General features: G+C 39.2%; 1 protein-coding gene across 1 annotated transcript in view; it reads right to left on the reverse strand.

The window, feature by feature from the left end:
- Positions 1–8,790, reverse strand: part of MYO16 (myosin XVI) — a 569,170-nt gene extending 560,380 nt beyond the window's left edge. The window contains 1 exon segment of the mRNA XM_033177288.1: positions 8,535–8,790. Within this exon segment, the coding sequence (XP_033033179.1) occupies positions 8,535–8,760 (226 nt within the window). The 5' untranslated portion in view covers positions 8,761–8,790.
- Between the last annotated feature and the right edge of the window lie 12,007 nt (positions 8,791–20,797).

Consider the following 20,797-nt stretch of genomic DNA (forward strand, 5'->3'; position numbering starts at 1 on the left):
AAATGCATATATGGATCCAGGCCTGGTCACGTTCTTAGTAGATTTGACGGATTCTAAAGGTGGCAGGGCTCTGATTTCAATTTCTGAAGTGTCAGCTTAAATCCGCTTATTGAGCATCACATTTTCTAACTGCCAATTTGTGTAGCTGGTTGTGGGGAGGTCAGGGAGAGAGGATAAAGCTGCATCCAATGAAATGCCATCACCACCACTGTGGAAACAGTGCCAGCCCAGATGGGTCACACTCGTAAAAACAGCACTCACCAAACGCTAGTTGTGAAAATTATAACAGGCTCCTTCTATCTTTACACCCTAGATACTAGGAGACAATTTTTTTTTAAATAAGCTTACTTGATAACCAACTACTGCAGAATTTTTAACTTCTGAGGCAATCTAGTAAATACAAGGACACAGCTGGACTAAATAATCACAAACTAAGTAAATAGGCAGTCTTATTTCACTTTTTATATATAAAACACTTAAGGCATATATGAAATTTGTTCTTTGACCTCGGTCTACACTTTTGGGAATGGGGTACATAGGGGAGAGAAAGCTTTGTCCTAATGATTTACCTATGAACTTCTAAATGAAGAGATGTCCAGCCTATCAATGAATACATCATCCAATGTGTACTGAACATCGATATATTTTAGGCATCTATTTAGAGAGCCCTGAATGACAGGCAGACAGTTGATATTTCCTGTAGATTATTCAGAAGAGGTAAAGCCATCAATACTTTATAAAATTGCACCAAAATCAAAGTGACTTCAAGGTTTCTGTCCTGGAAGACCAGGGGAGTGATGGCAACATCAACTGAGAATCACGGAGGAAGTTTTGGTTTGGGAAGAAGATGAGGGTGGATATATTCAGCTTTGAATACGACAATTAATAAAGCCAAGATCATCAGAAAAGTTAAGACTGGAACTCAGGATAAACGTCTGGATACAGATTTAGCATAATTAGAGTGGGTGAGGTGGATGCAATGGGGGAAAATGAGATCTCCCAGAGAAGATGGGTAGAAAGAGAGTTAGAATCAAGAGTTTGAGATCGCTAGAAGAGGGAACCAACCAAGGAAGCTAGTACAAGGGTCTGAGGAGTAGGAGAAGAAAACAGAGGTATCCCAGTGTTACATTTTGATATTTTACATTTTCCGAATAGATAACCTACAATTTTGTGATAAAATGGAGATATAAATAAAGTATGATATTATAGTTCTGTAAATATGCTTATAAGTTCTTTGTGTGACTGGACTGAAATAGGTCCTTAGTAAACATTTGGCATATTAAGTAGTAAATAAATAATATTGCTTTTGAAAAAAAAAGGAAGAAGAATGAGGAGGGATTGATCAGGGAAGGAAGATGGAAAATCCCAAAGCAGAAAAAAATACTTCTCCTGGCCTTTGGACATTCCCTTGACAGTAGGCAGACAGCTCCACTAGAAAGCAGGAAGAAAGAATTTCAAATGGCAAGGAAGGTAAATCAACCAATGGAGTTAACAGTTTCTCTAACTATACCACATAAATCAGTTACGCAGGATGATGTTGTCTATAAAAACAAGGTCTCTCAACTTGGGAAGCCCAGAGGTAGCAGCTACTTCTTCAAAGGCTCCACTGCTTCACCCACCAAGTGGGGTGCACGTCCCACCTACTTCCAATAGCACATGGACCTACTACATACGGGATTGAAAGGAGTAAGTCAAGTCATGTAAAGCTCGGGGAGTACCGAGCATACCGGCAAGGCGCCAGATAATAACATTAGCAGTTACTTGTAATGGAAACACATTGTGGACTAATTAGTAAGAAGCAATATTTGGGAGTGGAAATTCCAGTAAGGGAATTCACATTCCTTCTTAAATTTTCCCTATGTGCTTCCACTCTGATCGTTAAGTCACCTACTCACTCTATTTCTCTCTCTCTCTCCCTCAGTCTTCCCTTTTCTTTCATGTGGTGTAACTCAAATAGAGTTGAATTAACAGCCTTAAAAGAAAATTTAGGACAGGTTTCCTTTTAGAGAGAAAAAGAGTTGTTGAATACATTTTGGATTGATGCAGCATATTAAAATGACAAATTGCACACTGAAATATCACCAACTCCCAGAAGAGAACAATAAAAACATCAAAGACACTAAATTTACACTAACAAAAATACAACATTTATAAAGAAAAAAAAAATCCTGAATTACTTTTAAATGACATACTATAAACCTTAACATAAAAACACCATAGACATGTTGTCTTTGAAAAAGTATATTTGATTCTTTATACTCAGCCAGCCAATAAAAGTACTTGGAAATAAGAGATAAAATTATTCATACAAATACACAATCTGCAAGTTTAAACAATAATTTAAATGGAAACTTTTTTCTTATAGCAGTTTTTTTTTTACTTTCTCAATTGCATAAACAAATGCATTTGACTATTTCAATAGCTAAAAGATAAATAAAAATATCACTACTATGAAGTGAAAACTTTTTCTTGTATGCATTTTTGAGAGAAGTAATACATATGCTAGAGACATTACACTGTCTCTAAACAGATTACTTTCATTTACAATCCAAATTTCTTAAATTGTAAGAAATTCCTATTTTTCCCCTAGCACAGTGAGGTATATGAGTACTCACAAAGGTATTTGCAAGGTAGTTGAGAAACTCAAGGGAAGTAATATATGTATATCCATTATTTTATACTTGGGTCAGCTCCAAGTACCAAATAAATATACCCTATTACAGACTAAATGTTCCTTTCCCTCAAAAATCATACGTAGAAGCCCTAACCCTCAGGTGATGGTATTAGGAGTTGTAGCGTTTGGGAGGGAATTAGGTTGGATGAGTTTATGAGATGGAGTCCCATGATAAGATTAGCGCTCTTAAAAGAAAAGAAATCAGAGCTTCCTCTTCATGTGAGGACACAGCGAGAAGGTGGCTGTCAGCAAGCCAGGTACCTTGATCTAGGACTCCCCAGTCTTCAGAACTGTGAGCAATAAATGTCTGCTGCTTAAGCCGCTTAGTCTATGATATTTTGATATAGCAGTCTGAGCTGAACAGACACCCTCTAGAGCCAAAGATTTTAATTTTTACATTGCAATAATGCATTTGAAATTATAATAATTGTTACATATTCAAACTCTTTCATTGAGTTCTAGGAGTCAACTATTTCTTCATCATTTGATGCGGAAGATAACCTTCACTATAGTCCATCATTTTTGCTTCCATTAGGAATGGAAACTATTCACTAAAAGAGATGAAATTATATAGTTGCCTTGCTAGGATATTTCCTTCTAATATCTTGAGAAATTTTTGTGTCATTACTGTCATAAAGCATTAACATAGCATATAGGAAAGGTGTATACAGTTTGCTGTGTACACAGAGAAAGCATGCAAAACACATTGTGTGTGTGCACATGTGTATGTTTCTGTGTGGGTGATTATTTTTGTGTCCTTCCTATGGTTCCTATCACTTTGAGGAACTTAACATGATCATCACACCATGCAAAATGTGAGACTTTTCTATCCAGTCCTTTCTCTCCTTTGCCATTCAAAAAAGAAATACACAAAAAGCAATTTCTTAAATAAAATAAAACACAACTAAAAGTTAATCATGTATTAATTCAAATAAAAAATTACTCTTTGCTTCTTTTGAATTAAAAAATCAGATCTGACTGCTTGCTTAGATTTTAGTGTCTTTATACCAATATTCATAATATAAACAAACTGTCATACATAATACACTTATCCATTTATTACACTTAAAAATACATGTTAAGAAATCCTTGCCAGGCATTTGTGGTTACCAACAGATTTTAACCATGTAACAAATATTGACTGCCTATTGATAAGATTATATTATATTCCACCAAAATGGTATCCATATATACATGTGAAATAATTTCTAGGAAGGCAAATTTAGCACTGATGCATTCTAGCAACTATAGGAAGTTTCAGGATGGGAAATTCTTTATGTCCTAAGAATAAGGACAAAGGAGTGGTGAGTCCATGCCAAACCATTACTGAAACTCTTGAATCATATTTGATCCTTCTTTGTAGTGCTTATTCTTTATATCTTTTTTTTTTTCTATAGGTCCCATTTAAAAAATACAGTATTTGCCTTGGTCCATTTTTTCTCCCATACTTGCAGGTTCCCTTCTTTGCTTTACTTTCAGGTCATCTTCCACACCCTCACTCTTAGCCAAGGGCCACGGTTCTTTCATTAATTAGTATCAAAACCAGGAGGAGAATCACCACAGGTTCACACCACATCTCTCAACTCTCTCTGAACACCATAGTCTCCTAGGCATCATTAAAAACCGTCCTGGCCCCACCTAAGACTGATTACATCAGCATCTTTATGAGCAGGTCCTAGACATGGAAATTAAAAAATAAAATCTTCCCAGGTGATTCTGTTATCCAGCCAGGATTGATAATGACTGCTAGAGGTGATCCCAGCTGAACCCAAGCCCTTCCAGTGGGCAGCTGACCTCATCACAGTATGCACGTGCACAGGCTTGCTCCATCAATTGTCTTCTCTTACTCTAGTGTCACCAGATTTTCCCTCTCACATGAATTATTTTTATTTTATTTTGAATTTTACTTCAAGTTCTGGGATACATGTGCAGAACGTGCAGGTTTGTTACATAGGTATACAGGTGCCATGGTAGTTTGCTGCACCCATCAACCCATCATCTAGGTTTTAAGCCCCATGTACATTAGGTGTTTGTCCTAATGTTCTCCCTCCCATTACCCCCTAACCCCCGACAGGCCCCGGTGTGTGATGTTCCCCTCCCTGTGTCCGTGTGTTCTCATTGTTCAACTCCCACTTATGAGTGACAATGAGTGGTGTTTGGTTTTCTCTTCCTGTTTTAGTTTGCTGAGAATGATGGTTTCCAGCTTTATCCGTGTCCCTGTAAAGGACATGAACTCATTCTATTTTCTAGCTGTATAGCATTCCATGGTGTTTATGTACCACATTTAATATCCAGAATCTACAAGGAACTTAAACAAATTTACAATAAAAAAAAAACCCATCAAAAAATGGGTGAGGGATATGAACAGACACTTCTCAAAAGAAGACATTTATGTGGCCAACAAAACTCATCATCACTGGTCATTAGAGAAATGCAAATGAATTATTTTTATCAGCACATATACTTGCTGTTAATTCTCCCATCATTAAAAAAAAAGCTCTTAATGTCTGTTCCCTCTTCTTCAATCTTTTCATTTCTCTCCTCTTTACAGAAACCTCCTTTAAAGAGCTCTTTATACTTTCTGTGCCCATTCCTGCTTTCCTACTCTATTTGGAACCTAATCCATTAAAATTCCTGCTCCCAACAAGTCATGAAAACTAATCACCTCCATACTTCTAAATGTAATGGTCAGTTTTCAGGCTTCCTCCTGCTTGATCAATAAAAATTTCTCCTCCTTGAAAACTTCTCATCTTGGCTCCCAAGAAAGCACCCTCCCTCATTTTCATCCTTTCTTCCTGGTCATTCCTTATGGTTGGACCTCATGTCACCGAATTGTTAATATTGGAATTCCTTGGGACTCAGTTCTTAGACTTCTTATCGTTTCACCTAAACTCTTTCCCTATGTCACTTTGTCCACTTTTGGGGTTTTCAGTATCATCTATATGCTCATGAGTTTTTAATTGACACCTCCAGTCAGGACGCCGCCCCATCTCATTCACAACTCCTAGAGGCACTCCTACTGTGGCTAATGGCGTTTCACTCTTCTATTTGTTGAGGCCCTAAAAGCTTGATGTTATCCTGGAATTCTCACTCCCTGTAGTAGGGAACATTTTGGCTGTCCCAATTTCACCCTCTGGAGCTACACCTGCAACTATGCAATGTGATCTGGAGAAAGGGACGTATGGTTACTAAGGGACGTATGGTTACTAGTGAGCTGCCTCTGGAACAAGAGGTGAACCTGCATAGTCCAGGTGAGCCCAGTGCCATCACATAGGCCCCTAAAGGTGCAAGAGGGAGGCAGAAGATTCAGTCAGATACAAGGATGGACAAAGAAACAGGCAAACTGAAGCGTGAGAAGGAGCACTGTCCCTGCCCTGTATCCATCACTGCTGACCTTGGAGACGGAGGAGGCAGCTCTGATCCAAGGAAGGCAGGTGGCCTCTGGAAGCCAGAATTGTTGAACCAGTGCTGATGACACCTTGTTTACATCTCACCAAAGCCCATACCTGACCTCTGACCTACAGAACTGTAAGATAATATTTACGCTGTTTGCCACTCTTAAATTCATGATAATTTGTTTCAGTAGCAATAGAAAATCAATACACTCCCTATAGCCAGGTAATCAGCATTTTCTGTCAGCTCTGTCCTAAAAATAAATCCTAAAATTGACTATTTCTCACCATACCCTTGCTCCACTTAGGTCCAAGCCACCATAATCTCTCGCCTAGCTTGCCACTAGAAACTAGGTTGCATAGTTTCACACCTACAACATCTGCTAACAAAGCATTAATTCAGATTGTATGACATGAATGTTTGTGGAAACATGACTTATATAATAACTGCTTCTTGGCTTTTGAGTTAGTACTTTACTACTACGAATTTTCCTTTAACCCTAATCTAGACATAATTGTGTACTGTAGGTATTTGGTACAAGAAATTTTAAAACATTTCCAATACATTAAAAGAAGCGTTTTTGAGATAGGGTCTTGCTCTATTGCACAGATTGGAGTTCAGGTCACCATCATCACTCACTATAGCCTTAACCCCTAGGCTCAAACAATCCCTTACCACAGCTTTTTGAGTAGCTGGACATGCACCACTGTGTACAGCTCATTTTTAAAAATATTTTGTAGAGATGGGGTCTTGCTATGTTGCCCAGGCTTGTCTCTAACTCCTGGCTTCAGGAGAGTCTTCCACCTCTGCCTCCCAAAGTGTTGGGATTACAGGTGTGAGCCACCACACTGGCACCAATTAATTTTTGTGTTTTATTACTTTTAAATCAAAATAGGGCTTAAATTTCAAGACCTGCTTTCTCATTTAAGTTTGTTGTAACAACTACTGTGTGTTGAACAAGAACCGATCACTTTACTCTTTCACTCAATGCTGCTGGAAGGTAAGAGATGGGCAGGAGGGAGCAATGACCTTGTGGACATTGTCCCTACCTTCGATGTGCTCACAGACTCACGGAGGAGGTGGCCATTAAATGAACAGCCACAGGTGAGAAGAGAATAACAAAATGAAAGGTCAGAGTGCTCCAGACAGCTTTCCAAAGAATATGACACGATGGCTGAATTTCAGTTCCTTCAAGGGTAAAGTAAGTGGACCACACCAAAATTTTTTAGGTACTTTCCAGCTCAAAGATTCACTGTTACTGCCATTGCAGTTTAAGACAAAAAAAAAAAAAAAAAAAAATCAGAAATTCTCAGAGTATTCCAGTTTAACTAGAAAAAGCCCACACAAAACCATGAAAAGAACGACTTGAGTCTTCTTACTATGTATAACTATTATTCTACATAATGTGCTATAGGTTTTCTTAGCTAATAGATCCACAATCCCCATTTGAAAGCCTTCAAAGCACATATGTTATTAAATTTACTATTTTTCCAAACTGAACAGGTTATAAACCATGAATAGGTCAGTGAAAGTTTTGTCACCAAATGATCTATCAAAATAATGGCTTCAGAGCTTTTTGGATTTCAAATTGTGAATAACGAATTGTGAAGAATGCTCATTTTAGATTCATTCAAACACTGATTTGGGAGCCAATCAGGGTAAATTGATTTATATCTGTTTCTTTGAAGCCTTGTACAACTACAATTACATCCAGAGCTGGAACATTTCTCTCACATTTGAACTGGGGCAAGTGGGTTCTATATAGGAAAACAGAAAAATTCACATACAAGAATATATAAAAAGTGAAAAATTTAATAGTCTTGTGAAGACAATTGAGATTTGCATTGGGTAATCTTAGTAAAACGTGATACCACAAGCCAAACAACTTTAAGGGAGAAAGAAATTGATTCCTGAGAGTCAGGGGAAGTCCCATTACTGCCACATCTATCAAAGCATGAGCTAAGGATTAACAAATTCCACAGCCCCAAATCATCATCAGGAAAAACAATTCACTGAAATTCCTGCACTCTGGGAGGCTGACGCTAGAGGACTGCTCAAGCCCTGGAGTTTGAAACCAGCCTGGTCAACATAGTGGGACCCTGTCTCTATAAAAATTTTCTAAATAGAAAAACAATTCATTGATAAAAAGTTTCCCTAACAATTAGAACTGAACAATTTGAAAGGAACTCGCTTGCTCTTCTGATAGGTAATTCTTTAAAAAATAAAATACAATTTCACCACAATTTTTACATTTTTTTTTATCTTACTAGGTGGCAGGACTTTTAATGATGTTCTTTGCAAACCGCATTTTTTTTTCTTGAATAATTCGAACAGTTAAAAGATAGTGGCCTCCAATATTTAAAAGGACTTTTCTGCCCCGTCTCTCCATCAAAAAAACAACAAACCAACAAAAATCAATCATTAAAAAATCACATCAGAAAGCGGGTCCTTCTTTCTTATCATGTACCTTCTTTGTCATTGTGGTGGATAATTGCGTCCTGTATCATGTCCGCCAGGTCGAAGTGAACTTTTGGATTCTTCGCATGCTTCAGCCTTTTCAGGAACCCTTCCTGCTTCTGAAAAGCCTTCTCGCGCTCATAGTAGGCTTTGATTTGCTCACAGCGCATGCGCTTCACCAGACGCTGCCGTTGGCCAAGGGGAAGGGACTCTAGCAAGCACTGGTCGATTTCCATCTCATGGGATCGAAAAACGTTACATAGCTGAAAGCAACCTGGAAGAAATGCAAGGGGAGCGTCACCAGACCTATTATAACCACTATACGTGTGCACCACAGCACGTTTGCTTTTATATTGCCCACTGCACAGGTCATAAACGGAACAATTCTCCCTGCACTTGATATTGCAAATCCAAAGCCCTTTTTATAGATTGGGGGAAAGCCGCTCGTGTGTTTCTCAAGATTCCGTGGTAATAAAACAAATGGTAGAATTAGACATGCATATGTAGTTAAGCTCAACTCAATTACTAACCATCCATCCCTTCCTGTTTCTTTCAATGCATAGCCAAAGTCTCCAGATTTCACCACTGTTTCAGGCTCCTTCTGTCTAATTGAATAATACTAACTAATTTTGCATGTTAAATGTGGGCATAAAATCATTCCAACTTTTTCAGAACAACCTAATAGAATTGCTTTTGCATATCATGATGACTAATCAAGATGCTGTTAATTTAATGTAATAGAATATATATGCTGCCAAGTGTAATGGCTCAAGCCTGTAATCTCAGTGCTTTGAGAGGTTGAGACGGGAGGATCACTTGAAGCCAGGAGTTAAAGACTTGCCTGGGCAACATAGGAAGATCCTGTCTGTCCAAAAAAAAAAAAAAAAGAGAAACTTTTAAGTTAGCTAGGCATGGTGGAATGTGGCTGTAGTGCCAACTACTTGGAGGCTGAGGTGGGGGATCGCATAAGCCCAGGATCTTAAGTTCGCAGTGAGCTAGGATTACACCACTGCATTCCAGTCTGGGTGACAGAATGGGGGAAAAAAGGAGAATATATGCTATCAACTCTTTATATGATACAGTAGATATTTTTCACCAATTTATTGCTAAATTCTTTTTCTCATAATCAGTGACATTCATTTCCAAGAAACCTGTGGGTAAGTATAAAGACTGAGGGTTGGCACAGAGATATTTCTCAAAATTGTGGAGAGAATTTTGGCTGCTACAGTTCTTGTTTTATTTATATAGTGATTAACAAACTGAATTCCCATTTCTGAAACTTAAAATATCCCGTTTGTTTCAAAAGTCTATTTCCTATAAACACCAGTCAAAGCACCTGTAATGGAATTGTACAAACACTTATATTTACCACTAGGTTAAAATTTTACTATTGGCAGAAAATCAATGTTAAAGCATTAAAAATTCTAGAAGCTGGCTTGCAAACACAGATTCAGATGTGTTTATATATTCTTAAGCTATTTATGATATAAGGTCCCAAGGAGGTTAAAGTAACTATGCATGAACAAAATGTGGTTGATCATATGCCATATCTGAGAAGATTATATACTAAGGGTATAGTTCATCTTTGGAAAGATGCCCTGGTCCTTTGAAGGAACAAGTCATGACAACACTATTTCCACTTCTGTTTCTTGTGACACTTTGCAAGTCTTTATTCTCACAGCCCCCAGGTGCACCAGCATAACCATCCCTGTTTAGCATATAAAGAAAACCAAGTTGAGAGAGGCTGTGACTTGTCTAAGATTAAAGAGACAATTAGACAAACAATAAAAAATGCTCCATAGAGAAGAAACAAACCAAAGCTCCGTGATTCTCTAATGCCAGGTATTGAATATATAAGTACTTTTATATAAGATGTAGGAAGATAAAGAAGCCGTGTTGAGGGATTTTGTGTTCAATTATTTGCATGTGACAAAAGCTATACATTTTAGTATCACGTTTTCATAAGACTGTTCATAAGTATTCGTAAAAGTGATGTGAGAAATATTAACTAGCTATACAGAAAATGTTCCCTTTCCAGTGACCTAAACGCAAATAGACAACAGCGGTTCTGAAATGATGACAAATTGCTCTGGAGTACACTTATTTGATAAAAGCTATGATCACTGCCAGAGACAGATTGTATGAGAAAGCTCATAAATAAAGAACCGTAAATGTCTTCTGCTTTCACATCTGTGTAGAAAACTGCACAGGGCTTGATTGATTGACGGTGATGCTTGTGACACTTTGACTTCTGTGACTTTCCTGGCTTGTCATTTGGTGCCCAGGGGATCAACAGGGCCACAAAAAAAAAAAAAAAAAGCCTGAAGAATTAAAACAAATAACATCGCAGAGTGCCATGTGTTGATTAGCCAGCAGTTGATGGCTGAGGATAATCTAATAAACACCGCAGCAGTCCTCTAGTTTGTGACTCTCAAGAAGGGTCTCTTGGTGAAATTTCAATTAACTTTTAAGGATTCCACGGTGACAGATCATGATTCATTGAGTTATCCCTCGCAGGCTGTCAAGAGGGAATGTAGAAGGTGCCTCTTAAATTAATTTTCTTATTTTCCTTTTTGATTTGGAAAACTCAAAGGCCGTGATTGTTAAATTTCAAATCAATTCATGTCTTAAATCTTGATTTTTAATGTATTTTTGTTAAATAATTCCCCATGTTTTGATCTAAAACATTAGTTTATAAATTGATTCTTTTGTAATCTGAAAATGTATTGGGCATTTTGACTTTGTTTTAATCTAAGTACAAGTGGGTCAGCTGTGTCACGTATGTATATGTCTATGAATTGATAAGATACATAATATGATCAGTTGATCTAAAAAAAAATAAAGAAAAAATCTATAAGATAACACAGGGATTCAGGAGATCATGATGGACGGGAGGTAGGGCTGGACTGCAGCTCTGGACAGAGCAGCATGTGAAGGCTTGCATTGTGAATTTTAGCTCCAGATTGACTTCAAGAAGAAACCAGCAACCCCGAGAGGACCCACAGATCCTCTGAAAGAAGTGGACTGCTCCTGCAGGACCTGGGGGACACCTCAGATACTGTGAATGCCCCAACTGCAGAAGTGGGAAAGAGAGATCCTCCTTTTCCGAACACACACCCCCACTGGAGAAGCTGAAGCTCTGTCCGTGGGAGAAGTTTTGAACTTTACCTGGAGCTGAGTCAAGTTAGACAGCCGAGCAAAATACATGGGTAGAGGAAGCAGCAGAAAAGGCCCTGGGAGCTCACTGGGTCCCCAAGCAGCCCGTTCCTGCCTGGCACCACAGGGATCCATTGGGAGGGGGGCCAGAGACAGAAGGAATTCTCTAGCTGAACTTTGTAACATTTTGAACAGGATGAGAAGCATCCTAGCCAGGGAGGTTGTGAATCAGGCATGCAGACTTCACAGACGGTGAAAGAACTAAAGCCCTTTTCTCTCGCAGCTGGAAGGTGGATAGCCGTGGGCAAGTTTTCAAACCCATCTTGCCCTCCACCTGGGAACAGACTCAGGGCTGTTGGTTTGGCGGGCACAGTGGGAGTGAGATTGACCCTTAGGTTTGCCTGGCCCGTGACTGCCAGCTTTCCCCTACTTCCCTGACAACCTGCATGACTCAACAGAGGCACTCATAATCCTCCTAGGTACAAAACTCCAGTGACCTGGGAATGCCACCACCATCCCCACAGCAGCCACAGCAAGACCCACCCAAGGAGAGTCTGAGCTCAGTCACACCCAGCCCTGCTCCCACCTGAAGGTCCTTCCCTATCCACCCTGGTAGTGGAAAACAAAGGGCATTAATCTTGGGAGTTCTAGGGTTCCACCCACTGCCAGTCCCTCTCCAGACTACTACAGCTGATGCTTTCTGGGAAGTGCCACCTCCTGGAGGAGGCCAACCAGCACAAAAATAGAACATTAAACCACCAAAGCTAAGGATACTTATGGAGTCCATTGCAGCCTTCACCACTTCCACCAGAACGGGTACTGGTATCCACGGCTGAGGGACCTATAGATGGCTCAGGTCACAGGACTCTGTGCAGACAACCCCCACTACCAGCCTGGAGCTGGGTAGACTCACTGGATGGCTAGACCCAGAAGAGAGACAACCATCACTGCAGTTTGGCTCACAGGAAGTCACATCCACAGGAAAACGGTGAGAGTACTACATCAAAGGAACACCCCATAAGACAGAAGAATCTGAACAACAGCCTTCAGCCCTAGACCTTCCCTCTGACAGAGCCTACCCAAATGAGAAGGAACCAGAAAACCAACCCTGGTAATATGACAAAACAAGGCTCTTCAACAACCCAAAAAAATCACATTAGTTCACCAGCAATGGATCCAAACCAAGAAGAAATCTCTGGTTTACCTGAAAAAGAAATCAGAAGGTTAGTTATTAAGCTAATCAGGGAGGGACCAGAGAAAGCCAAAGCCCAATGCAAGGAAATCCAAAAACTGATATGAGAAGCGAAAGGAGATATTCATGAAAATAGATAGCTTAAAGAAAAGACAATCAAAAATTTAGGAAATGTTGGACACGCTTTTAGAAATGCAAAATACTCAGGAAAGTCTCAGCAACAGAAGTGAACAAGTAGAAGAAAGAAGTTCAGAGCTTGAAGACAAAGTCTTAGAATTAACCCAGTCCAACAAAGACAAAGAAAACAGAATAAGAAAATATGAACAAAAGCCTCCAAGAAGTCTGGGATTATGTTAAATGACCAACCCTAAGAATAATCAGTATACCTGAGGAAGAAGAAAATTCTGAAAGTGTGGAAAACATATTTGGGGGAATAATCAAGGAAAATTTCCCCAGCCTTGAGAGAGACCTAGACATCTAAACAGAAGAAGCACAATGAACACCTGGGAAATTCATCACAAAAAAGATCTTCGCCTAGGCACATTGTCATCAGGTTATCTAAAGTTAAGATGGAGTAAAGAATCTTAAGAGCTCTGAGACAGAAGCACCAGGTAGCCTATGAAGGAAAACCTATCAGATTAACAGCCGATTTCTCAGCAGAAACCCTGTAAGCTACAAGGGATTGAGGACCTATCTTCAGCCTCCTCAAACAAAACAATTATCGGCCCAGAATTTTGTATCCAGAGAAACTAAGTATCATAAAGGAAGGAAGAATACAGTCGTTTCCAGATAAATGCTGAGAAAATTTGCCATTACCAAACCACCACTATAAGAACTGCTAAAAGGAGCTTTAAATCATGGAAACACATCAAAACAGGACCTCTTTAAAGCATAAAGCACACAGAATATATAAAACAAAAATACAAGTTAAAAAGCAAAAACAAAAAACAAAACCAAAGTATACAAGCAACAGTGAGTATGATGAAAGCAACGGTACCTCACATTACAATACTAACATTGAATGTAAATGGCCTAATTACTCCACTTAAATGACACAGAACTACAGAATGGATAACTCACCAACCAACTATCTGCTGCCTTCAAGAGACTCACCTAACACATACGGACTCACATCAACTTAAAGTAAAGGGGTGGAAAAAGGCATTTCATGCAAATGGACACCAAAAGGAAGCAGGGGTAGCTATTCTTATATCAAAACAACAACAACAACAACAAACTTTACAGCAGCAGCAGTTAAAAGAGACAAAGAGAGACATTATATAATGGTAAAAGGCCTTGTCCAACAGGAAAATATCACAATCCTAAACATATATGTACCTAACACTGGAGTTTCTAAATTTATAAAATAATTACTTATAGACCTAAGAAATAAGATAGACAGCATCACATTAATAGTAAGGGACTTCAGTACTCCACTGACAGCAATAGACAGGTCATCAAGACAGAAAGTCAACAAAGAAACAATGGATTTAAACTACACCTTGGAACAAATGGACTTCTGACAGCTAAAGACTGGTCAACAGACACCCTTCCTCCTGGTGGTCACTCAAAATCCCCTTTTACTAAGGCAAATGTCCCCTGAAAAACACTTCAATTCCTATCCCTTGCTTCATTTTTCTCCTTGGTATTTATCACCTTATACTACAATAGCTATCTATCTAATTATTTATTTATTTTAGAGATGGAGTCTTGCTCTATTGCCCAGGCTACAGTGCAGTGGCATAATCAAAGCTCACTGCAGCCTCAAACTCCTGGCCTCAAGTAATTCTCCCACTTCAGCCTCCCAAGTAGCTGGGACTGCAGGCATTTACCACCACACTCGGCTCTCCTGCAATATCAGTTACTATGCTTCAACTGTATATTATACTGATATCTGTACTAATTAATTTCCTAAAATACAATACTATATATTTTCTTATTGCTCTGTAAGCCCCATAAAGGCAGGAACTCAGGATGTTTCATCCCCTGCTTACTTTCAGCATCCAGAACAGGAGGTAGTCAATAGTTTTGTTGTTGTTGTTGCTGAATGAAATTGCAGAACAGACAATTACACTGATGGCAGAAACATCACACTCTTTATTAGGACCTAATCCAGCACTTAACACATGGCAGGTAAATGCTTAGTCTTGCTCTTACAGAAATGCAAGGTGACACTGTGCTCTCATGTAACTGCTCTTCCTTACAGAATTATCTGGCCTGAGGCAGTGTCATCGAGCTCATCTTTGTATTGGATTTCTTTATCTCCAGTGTTACACTTTTTTAGGAGGGCAAGGGAGGTGGCAGGGATCCCACATATATGGTTATCCTGCAATTCGAGATAGAAGTTTACAGCCAGAAGCCCCAGCTCAGTGAATGTATATCTCTATAGGACTAAACTCAAAAGCCAGGAAATATCTGACATCTAGTTATATATTTATATACACAGTTTCCCCACACCTTGGTCTGGAGGACCCTATGCACTGTGTCATGATGTCAAGACATTATGTTATAACTAACTAGAAATATAAAGAGTAAAGTGAAGAGGAAAATGAACAACAACAAAAAAAAAGCGTAAAATTATTCTGCTGTACAACTACCAGAAATGCCCCATGTCATCTAGAATAAAAATCTTCCTGTGGCCATGGTACACCCAGTGTTCAAGATTTTTAAGCAAATCTCTCTGTGATTGCTAAAGAGGCAAAACGTCACTAAGAGCACAGAAAATTTGATCTAAGTACATTTATGGAAACTTGCAGACAAATTTGCAGGAAACGTTCTTTTTCAAGAATTCATAGATGATTTATGGTATTAACTGTGTCTTAGGCCACAAAGCAAAGCAAATCTCAATAAATTCTGAGGAACCAAAATTACACAGGCGTTTTCTTAACATAATTGAAAAGGGAATATCAACTACAGAAATGAAACCATACCTCCCCATATGTTCAGAAACTTATAAAGCCAATTCTACATAAAGCATGGTTCAGAGAAAAAAAAATCACAGAAATAATAAATTTTTAGAATTAACCATTGATGAAAGGAAATCCATCACAATTTTGTGGATAAAACTAAAGCAATTCATAGAAATAAATTCATAACTTTAAATACATTTTAGAAAAGAATATAGTTTTAAAGTCAATAAGCAAAGTATCTGGCACATGAATTTAGAAAACACACACACACAAAGCTGAAACAAAAAAAGAAGAAGAAAACAAAATTATGCTATTAATTAATAAAAAGGAAACAAGAAAAGAGCAAAGGTGAAGAAAGATGTGAGAAACTGACAATTTCTAGAACAATATAACTTAAAAATAGTGACTCAAGAAGAAGTGGAAAATGAACCAATTTATACAATCATTGTATAAATTGAATCAGTTTTTAAAAATCTATAGACCAGAAATAAAAACAAACAAACAAAATGACCCAAATGATTTAACCTGTCTTTAAGGAAGAGATAACCTGCATTTTCACCCAGTTCTTCCATACAATAGAAAAAGAAGAAAATTACCTCAATTCATTTCTGAGACAAGCATAAGCTTGATACCAAAATGAGGCCATCCAAAAAAGGAGAATTACAGGTCAATCTCTTGTATAAATACATGCAAATAGCCTACATGCATACACATTAGCAAAATGAACCCATGAATGTATAGTTTGTCAGCAGAATGAAAGGAGCAGCTTATTTTAAAACATTAAATTCTGTTTAAAATTTAGAAAAAGAAGGACCTTTATTGCTGCTTCTATTCTACCTCAAAATGAAGGTCTTAGCATAGGAAAAAAACAGAAAAATAAATAAGGAGCATAAAATGTGGGTAGGCAGAAGGAAAAAATAATCAGTTATTATTGTAAATACTGTTATCTACATAGAAAAACCAACACACCCTGAATCAGCTATTAGGAGTGCTAGTCCAGAACTTTGCTAAATGCAAGTCAAAATACACACAGAAGAGAGCTACATTTTCAAACCTAACAAAAGATGCTCCACCTTATTAACATATAGCAAAATGTAAGAAGATAAAAAACATCATTGATTAAGTTTACAAATTGTCATTACAATTAAAAAGCAAACTGGAAATATTTAGTAAAATGTAGAATCATCTTTCCTACAACCCAGATATATATTTCTTCCACCTCTCAAAATACGCTGCAAATAAAATTAAACAAACACAAAATAATATAGCATGCATTAAAAAAAACTACAGGTAACAAAAATAAACCTTTCAAATAACTTCTCCTCTATTTTTGGAGGCTATAAATCTATTAAGCCACCTTCTCTCTTCGATATTTCCTAACTGTGGCTTTGGTAGAGGAATAGACACCTAGAGTGATGGAACAGAACAGAACAAAGCACAAACTCTACACAAACACAGCCACCTGACTGGTGACAGAGGTCCAAAGAGTAGCCAATGGAGGGAGCATCTTCAGATTATGATTAAAATGAAAATATTACAGCTACTGAGAAAAATAGTTTGGCAATTTCTTTAGCTACATTATGTAGGAACAGTTCTAGATGAAATTATGTGGTTCATTAAGATCATTCAAGATGGTATTCAACACAGGAGGCCTGGAAGCTTCAGCCGCAAGCAGGTGTGTGTCTTCTTAGGTGAACCTGTTAGAGGGATGTGTGGTGCACAGTGGCCGCCTGCTATCTGGTGCTGAGTCAGCTGTCTCCATGGAGCATCAGGGAAGCAGGACATTTACGATGGAGTACCTGCTTTTACTGACTGCTTTTTCTTAAATTTTTGTACTAGATTTTATTGGTTATTATTCACCCTTTATGAGTAGAACTCAAAAAGCTGAGAATGAAGTGGATTCTGTTGAAAGTTTCAATATATCATGGGCATGAATGGAAATAAACTGCTTATTGCCCTACTTTTTTCCAAAAGGAAAATGAATCAACAGAAGGAAATAAAATAATCGTTGGAATATTTTCTATAAAAGAAAACAAAATTGACTTTATCATTTGTGAGTAAGAATATATATTTATTTATCTGATGTGGATGAATTATATTTCAATCACTTCTCCTTATATTTTCAATTTAGGAGATGCTTTATATCAAAGACCTCTTCAGATGTTTGGAACACGGAAGGGGGTGCTACTGATGCCCTGCCCAATTCTCTTTACCCATCCCCCACTGACCTGGTATATTAGTCTATTTTCATGCTCCTGATAAAGACATACACAAGACTGAAAAGAAAAAGAGGTTTAATTGAACTCACAGCTCCTTATGGTTGGGGAGGTCTCAGAATCATGGCAGGAGGCGAAAGGTACTTCTTAACAAGGCAGTGGCAAGAGAAAATGAGGAAGATGCAAAAACGGAAACCCCTGATAAAACCATCAGATCTCCTGATCTCGTGGTAGATCACTACCACAAGAACAGTATGGGGGAAACTGCTCCCATGATTCAAATTATCTCCAACTGGGTGCCTCCCACAACATGTGGGAGTTATGGGAGAACAACTCAAGATGAAATTTGGTGGGGACATAGCCAAATCATATCATTCTGCCCCTAGCCCCTCCAAATCTCACGTCCTCACATTTCAAAACAAATCATGCCTTCCCAACAATCCCCCAAAGTCTTAACTCATTTCAGCATTAACCCAAAGGTCCATAGTCCAAAGTCTCATCTGAGACAAGGCAAGTCCCTTCTGCCTATGAGCCTGTAAAATCAAAAGCAAGCTAGTTACTTCCTAGATACAATGCTGGTACAGGTATTGGGTAAATACAGCCATTCCAAATGAGAGAAATTGGCCAAAACAAAGGGGTTACAGCACCCATGCAAGTCAAGTCTAAAATCCAGCGGGGCAGTCACATTTTAAAGCTCCAAAATGATCTCCTTTGACTCCAGGTCTCACATCCAGGTCACACTGATGCAAGAGGTAGGTTCCCATAGTCTTGGGCAGCTCCACCCCTGTGGCTTTGCAGGGTATAGCCCCCCTCCTGGCTGCTTTCATGGGCTGGCCTTGAGTGTCTGCGGTTTTTCCAGGTGTGTGGTGCAAGCTGTCCGTGGATCTACCATTCTGGGGTCTGGAAGATGGTGGCCGTCTTCTCACAGCTCCACTAGGCAATGCCCCAGTGGAGGCTGTGACCCCACATTTCCCTTCCACACTGCCCTAGCAGAAGTTCTCCATGAGGACCCCGCCCCTGTCGCAGACTTTTACCTGGGCATCCAGGCATTTCCATACATCTTCTGAAATATAGGTGGAGGTTGCCAAACCCCAATTTTTGACTTCTCTGTACCCGCAGGCTCAACACCATGTGGAAGCTGCCAAGGTTTGTGGCTTGCACCCCCTGACACCATGAGCCCAGTTGGACTTTGGCCCCTTTTAGCAATAGCTAGAGTGCCTGGGACACAAGACACCAAGTCCCTAGGATGCACACAACATGGGGACACTGGGCCTGGCCCATGAAACCATTGTTTTCTCCTATGCTTCTGGGTCTGTGAGGAGAGGGGTTACCATGAAGACCTATGACATACCCTGGAGACATTTTCTCCATTGTCTTGGGGTTCAACATTCGGCTCCTTGTTACTTATGCAAATTTCTGCAGTCAGCTTGAATTTCTCCTCAGAAAACGGGTTTTTCTTTTGTACTGCATCATCAGGCTGCACATTTTCTGAACTTTTATGCTCTGTTTCCCTTTTAAAAAGGAATGCTTTTAATAGCACCCAAATCACCTCTTAAATGTTTTGCTGCTTAGAAATTTCTTCTACCAGATACCCTAAATCATCTCTCTCAAGTTCAAAGTTCCACAATTCTCTAGGGTAGGGGCAAAATGCCACCAGTCTCTTTGCTAAAATGAAGCAAAGAGTCACCTTTGCTTCAGTTCCCAACAGGTTCTTCATCTCCATCTGAGACCAGCTCAGCCTGGACCTTATTGTTCATACCACTATCAGCATTTTTGTCAAAGCCATTCCACAAGTCTCTAGGAAGTTCCAAACTTTCCCACATTTTCCTGTCTTCTTCTGAGCCCTCCAAACTGTTCAAACCTCTGCCTGTCATGCAGTTCCAAAGTTGCTTCCACATTTTTGGGTATGTTTTCAGCAACACCCCACTCTACTGATACCAGTTTACTGCATGAGTTAATTTTCATGCTGCTGATAAACACACATCTGAGACTGGGAAGGAAAAGAGGTTTAACTGGACATACAGTTCCACATGGCTGGGGAGGCCTCAGAATCATGGCGGGAGGCAAAAGGCACTTCTTCCATGGCAGCGGAAGAGAAAATGAGGAAGGTGCAAAAACAGAAACCCCTGATAAAACCATCAGATCTTGTGAGGCTTATTCACTACCACGAGAATAATATGGGGGAGACCGCCCCCATGATTCAGATTATCTCCCACTGGGTCCCTCCCACAACATGTGGGAATTATGGGAATACAATTCAAGATGAGAATTGGGTGGGAACACAGAGTCAAACCATATCACCTCGGTACTGGCTGGAAGGATTCACAGCTGTCCTCTCCTCTAGACAATTGCCCTGTCAGCCTCAGCCTCCCAGGGAGTGGAAGATCCTAACCCCATCCCATAAGCCATAGTCACTGAGAGACCTCCACAAGGATACAAAACATGTCCCCTTGACTCAATCAGAGACACTCCATGCTGTGATTTGTACCCTAAAGCAAAGTGGACTCGAATGATAATAGACTCTGCGGAAGACTACATAGTTTTTCTACTCTTTTCTGTCCTATGCCCTGCTTCTTTCACTCCCTTATGGGTTTTCTCTGTTGAGCCTTCTCAATACACAGGAATGTGCACCTGACTTCTCATACTCTGCTTCTAGGGGACATAGTCTATATAAGAATATACATATGTACACTTTGGGAGGCCGAGACGGGCGGATCACAAGGTCAGGAGATCGAGACCATCCTGGCTAATATGGTGATACCCCGTCTCTACTAAAAATACAAAAATTAGCTGGGCGCGG

The sequence above is a fragment of the Trachypithecus francoisi genome, unplaced genomic scaffold (genome assembly GCF_009764315.1).
Source record: "Trachypithecus francoisi isolate TF-2019V2 unplaced genomic scaffold, Tfra_2.0 Lachesis_group18, whole genome shotgun sequence".
Classification (NCBI taxonomy): domain Eukaryota; kingdom Metazoa; phylum Chordata; class Mammalia; order Primates; family Cercopithecidae; genus Trachypithecus; species Trachypithecus francoisi.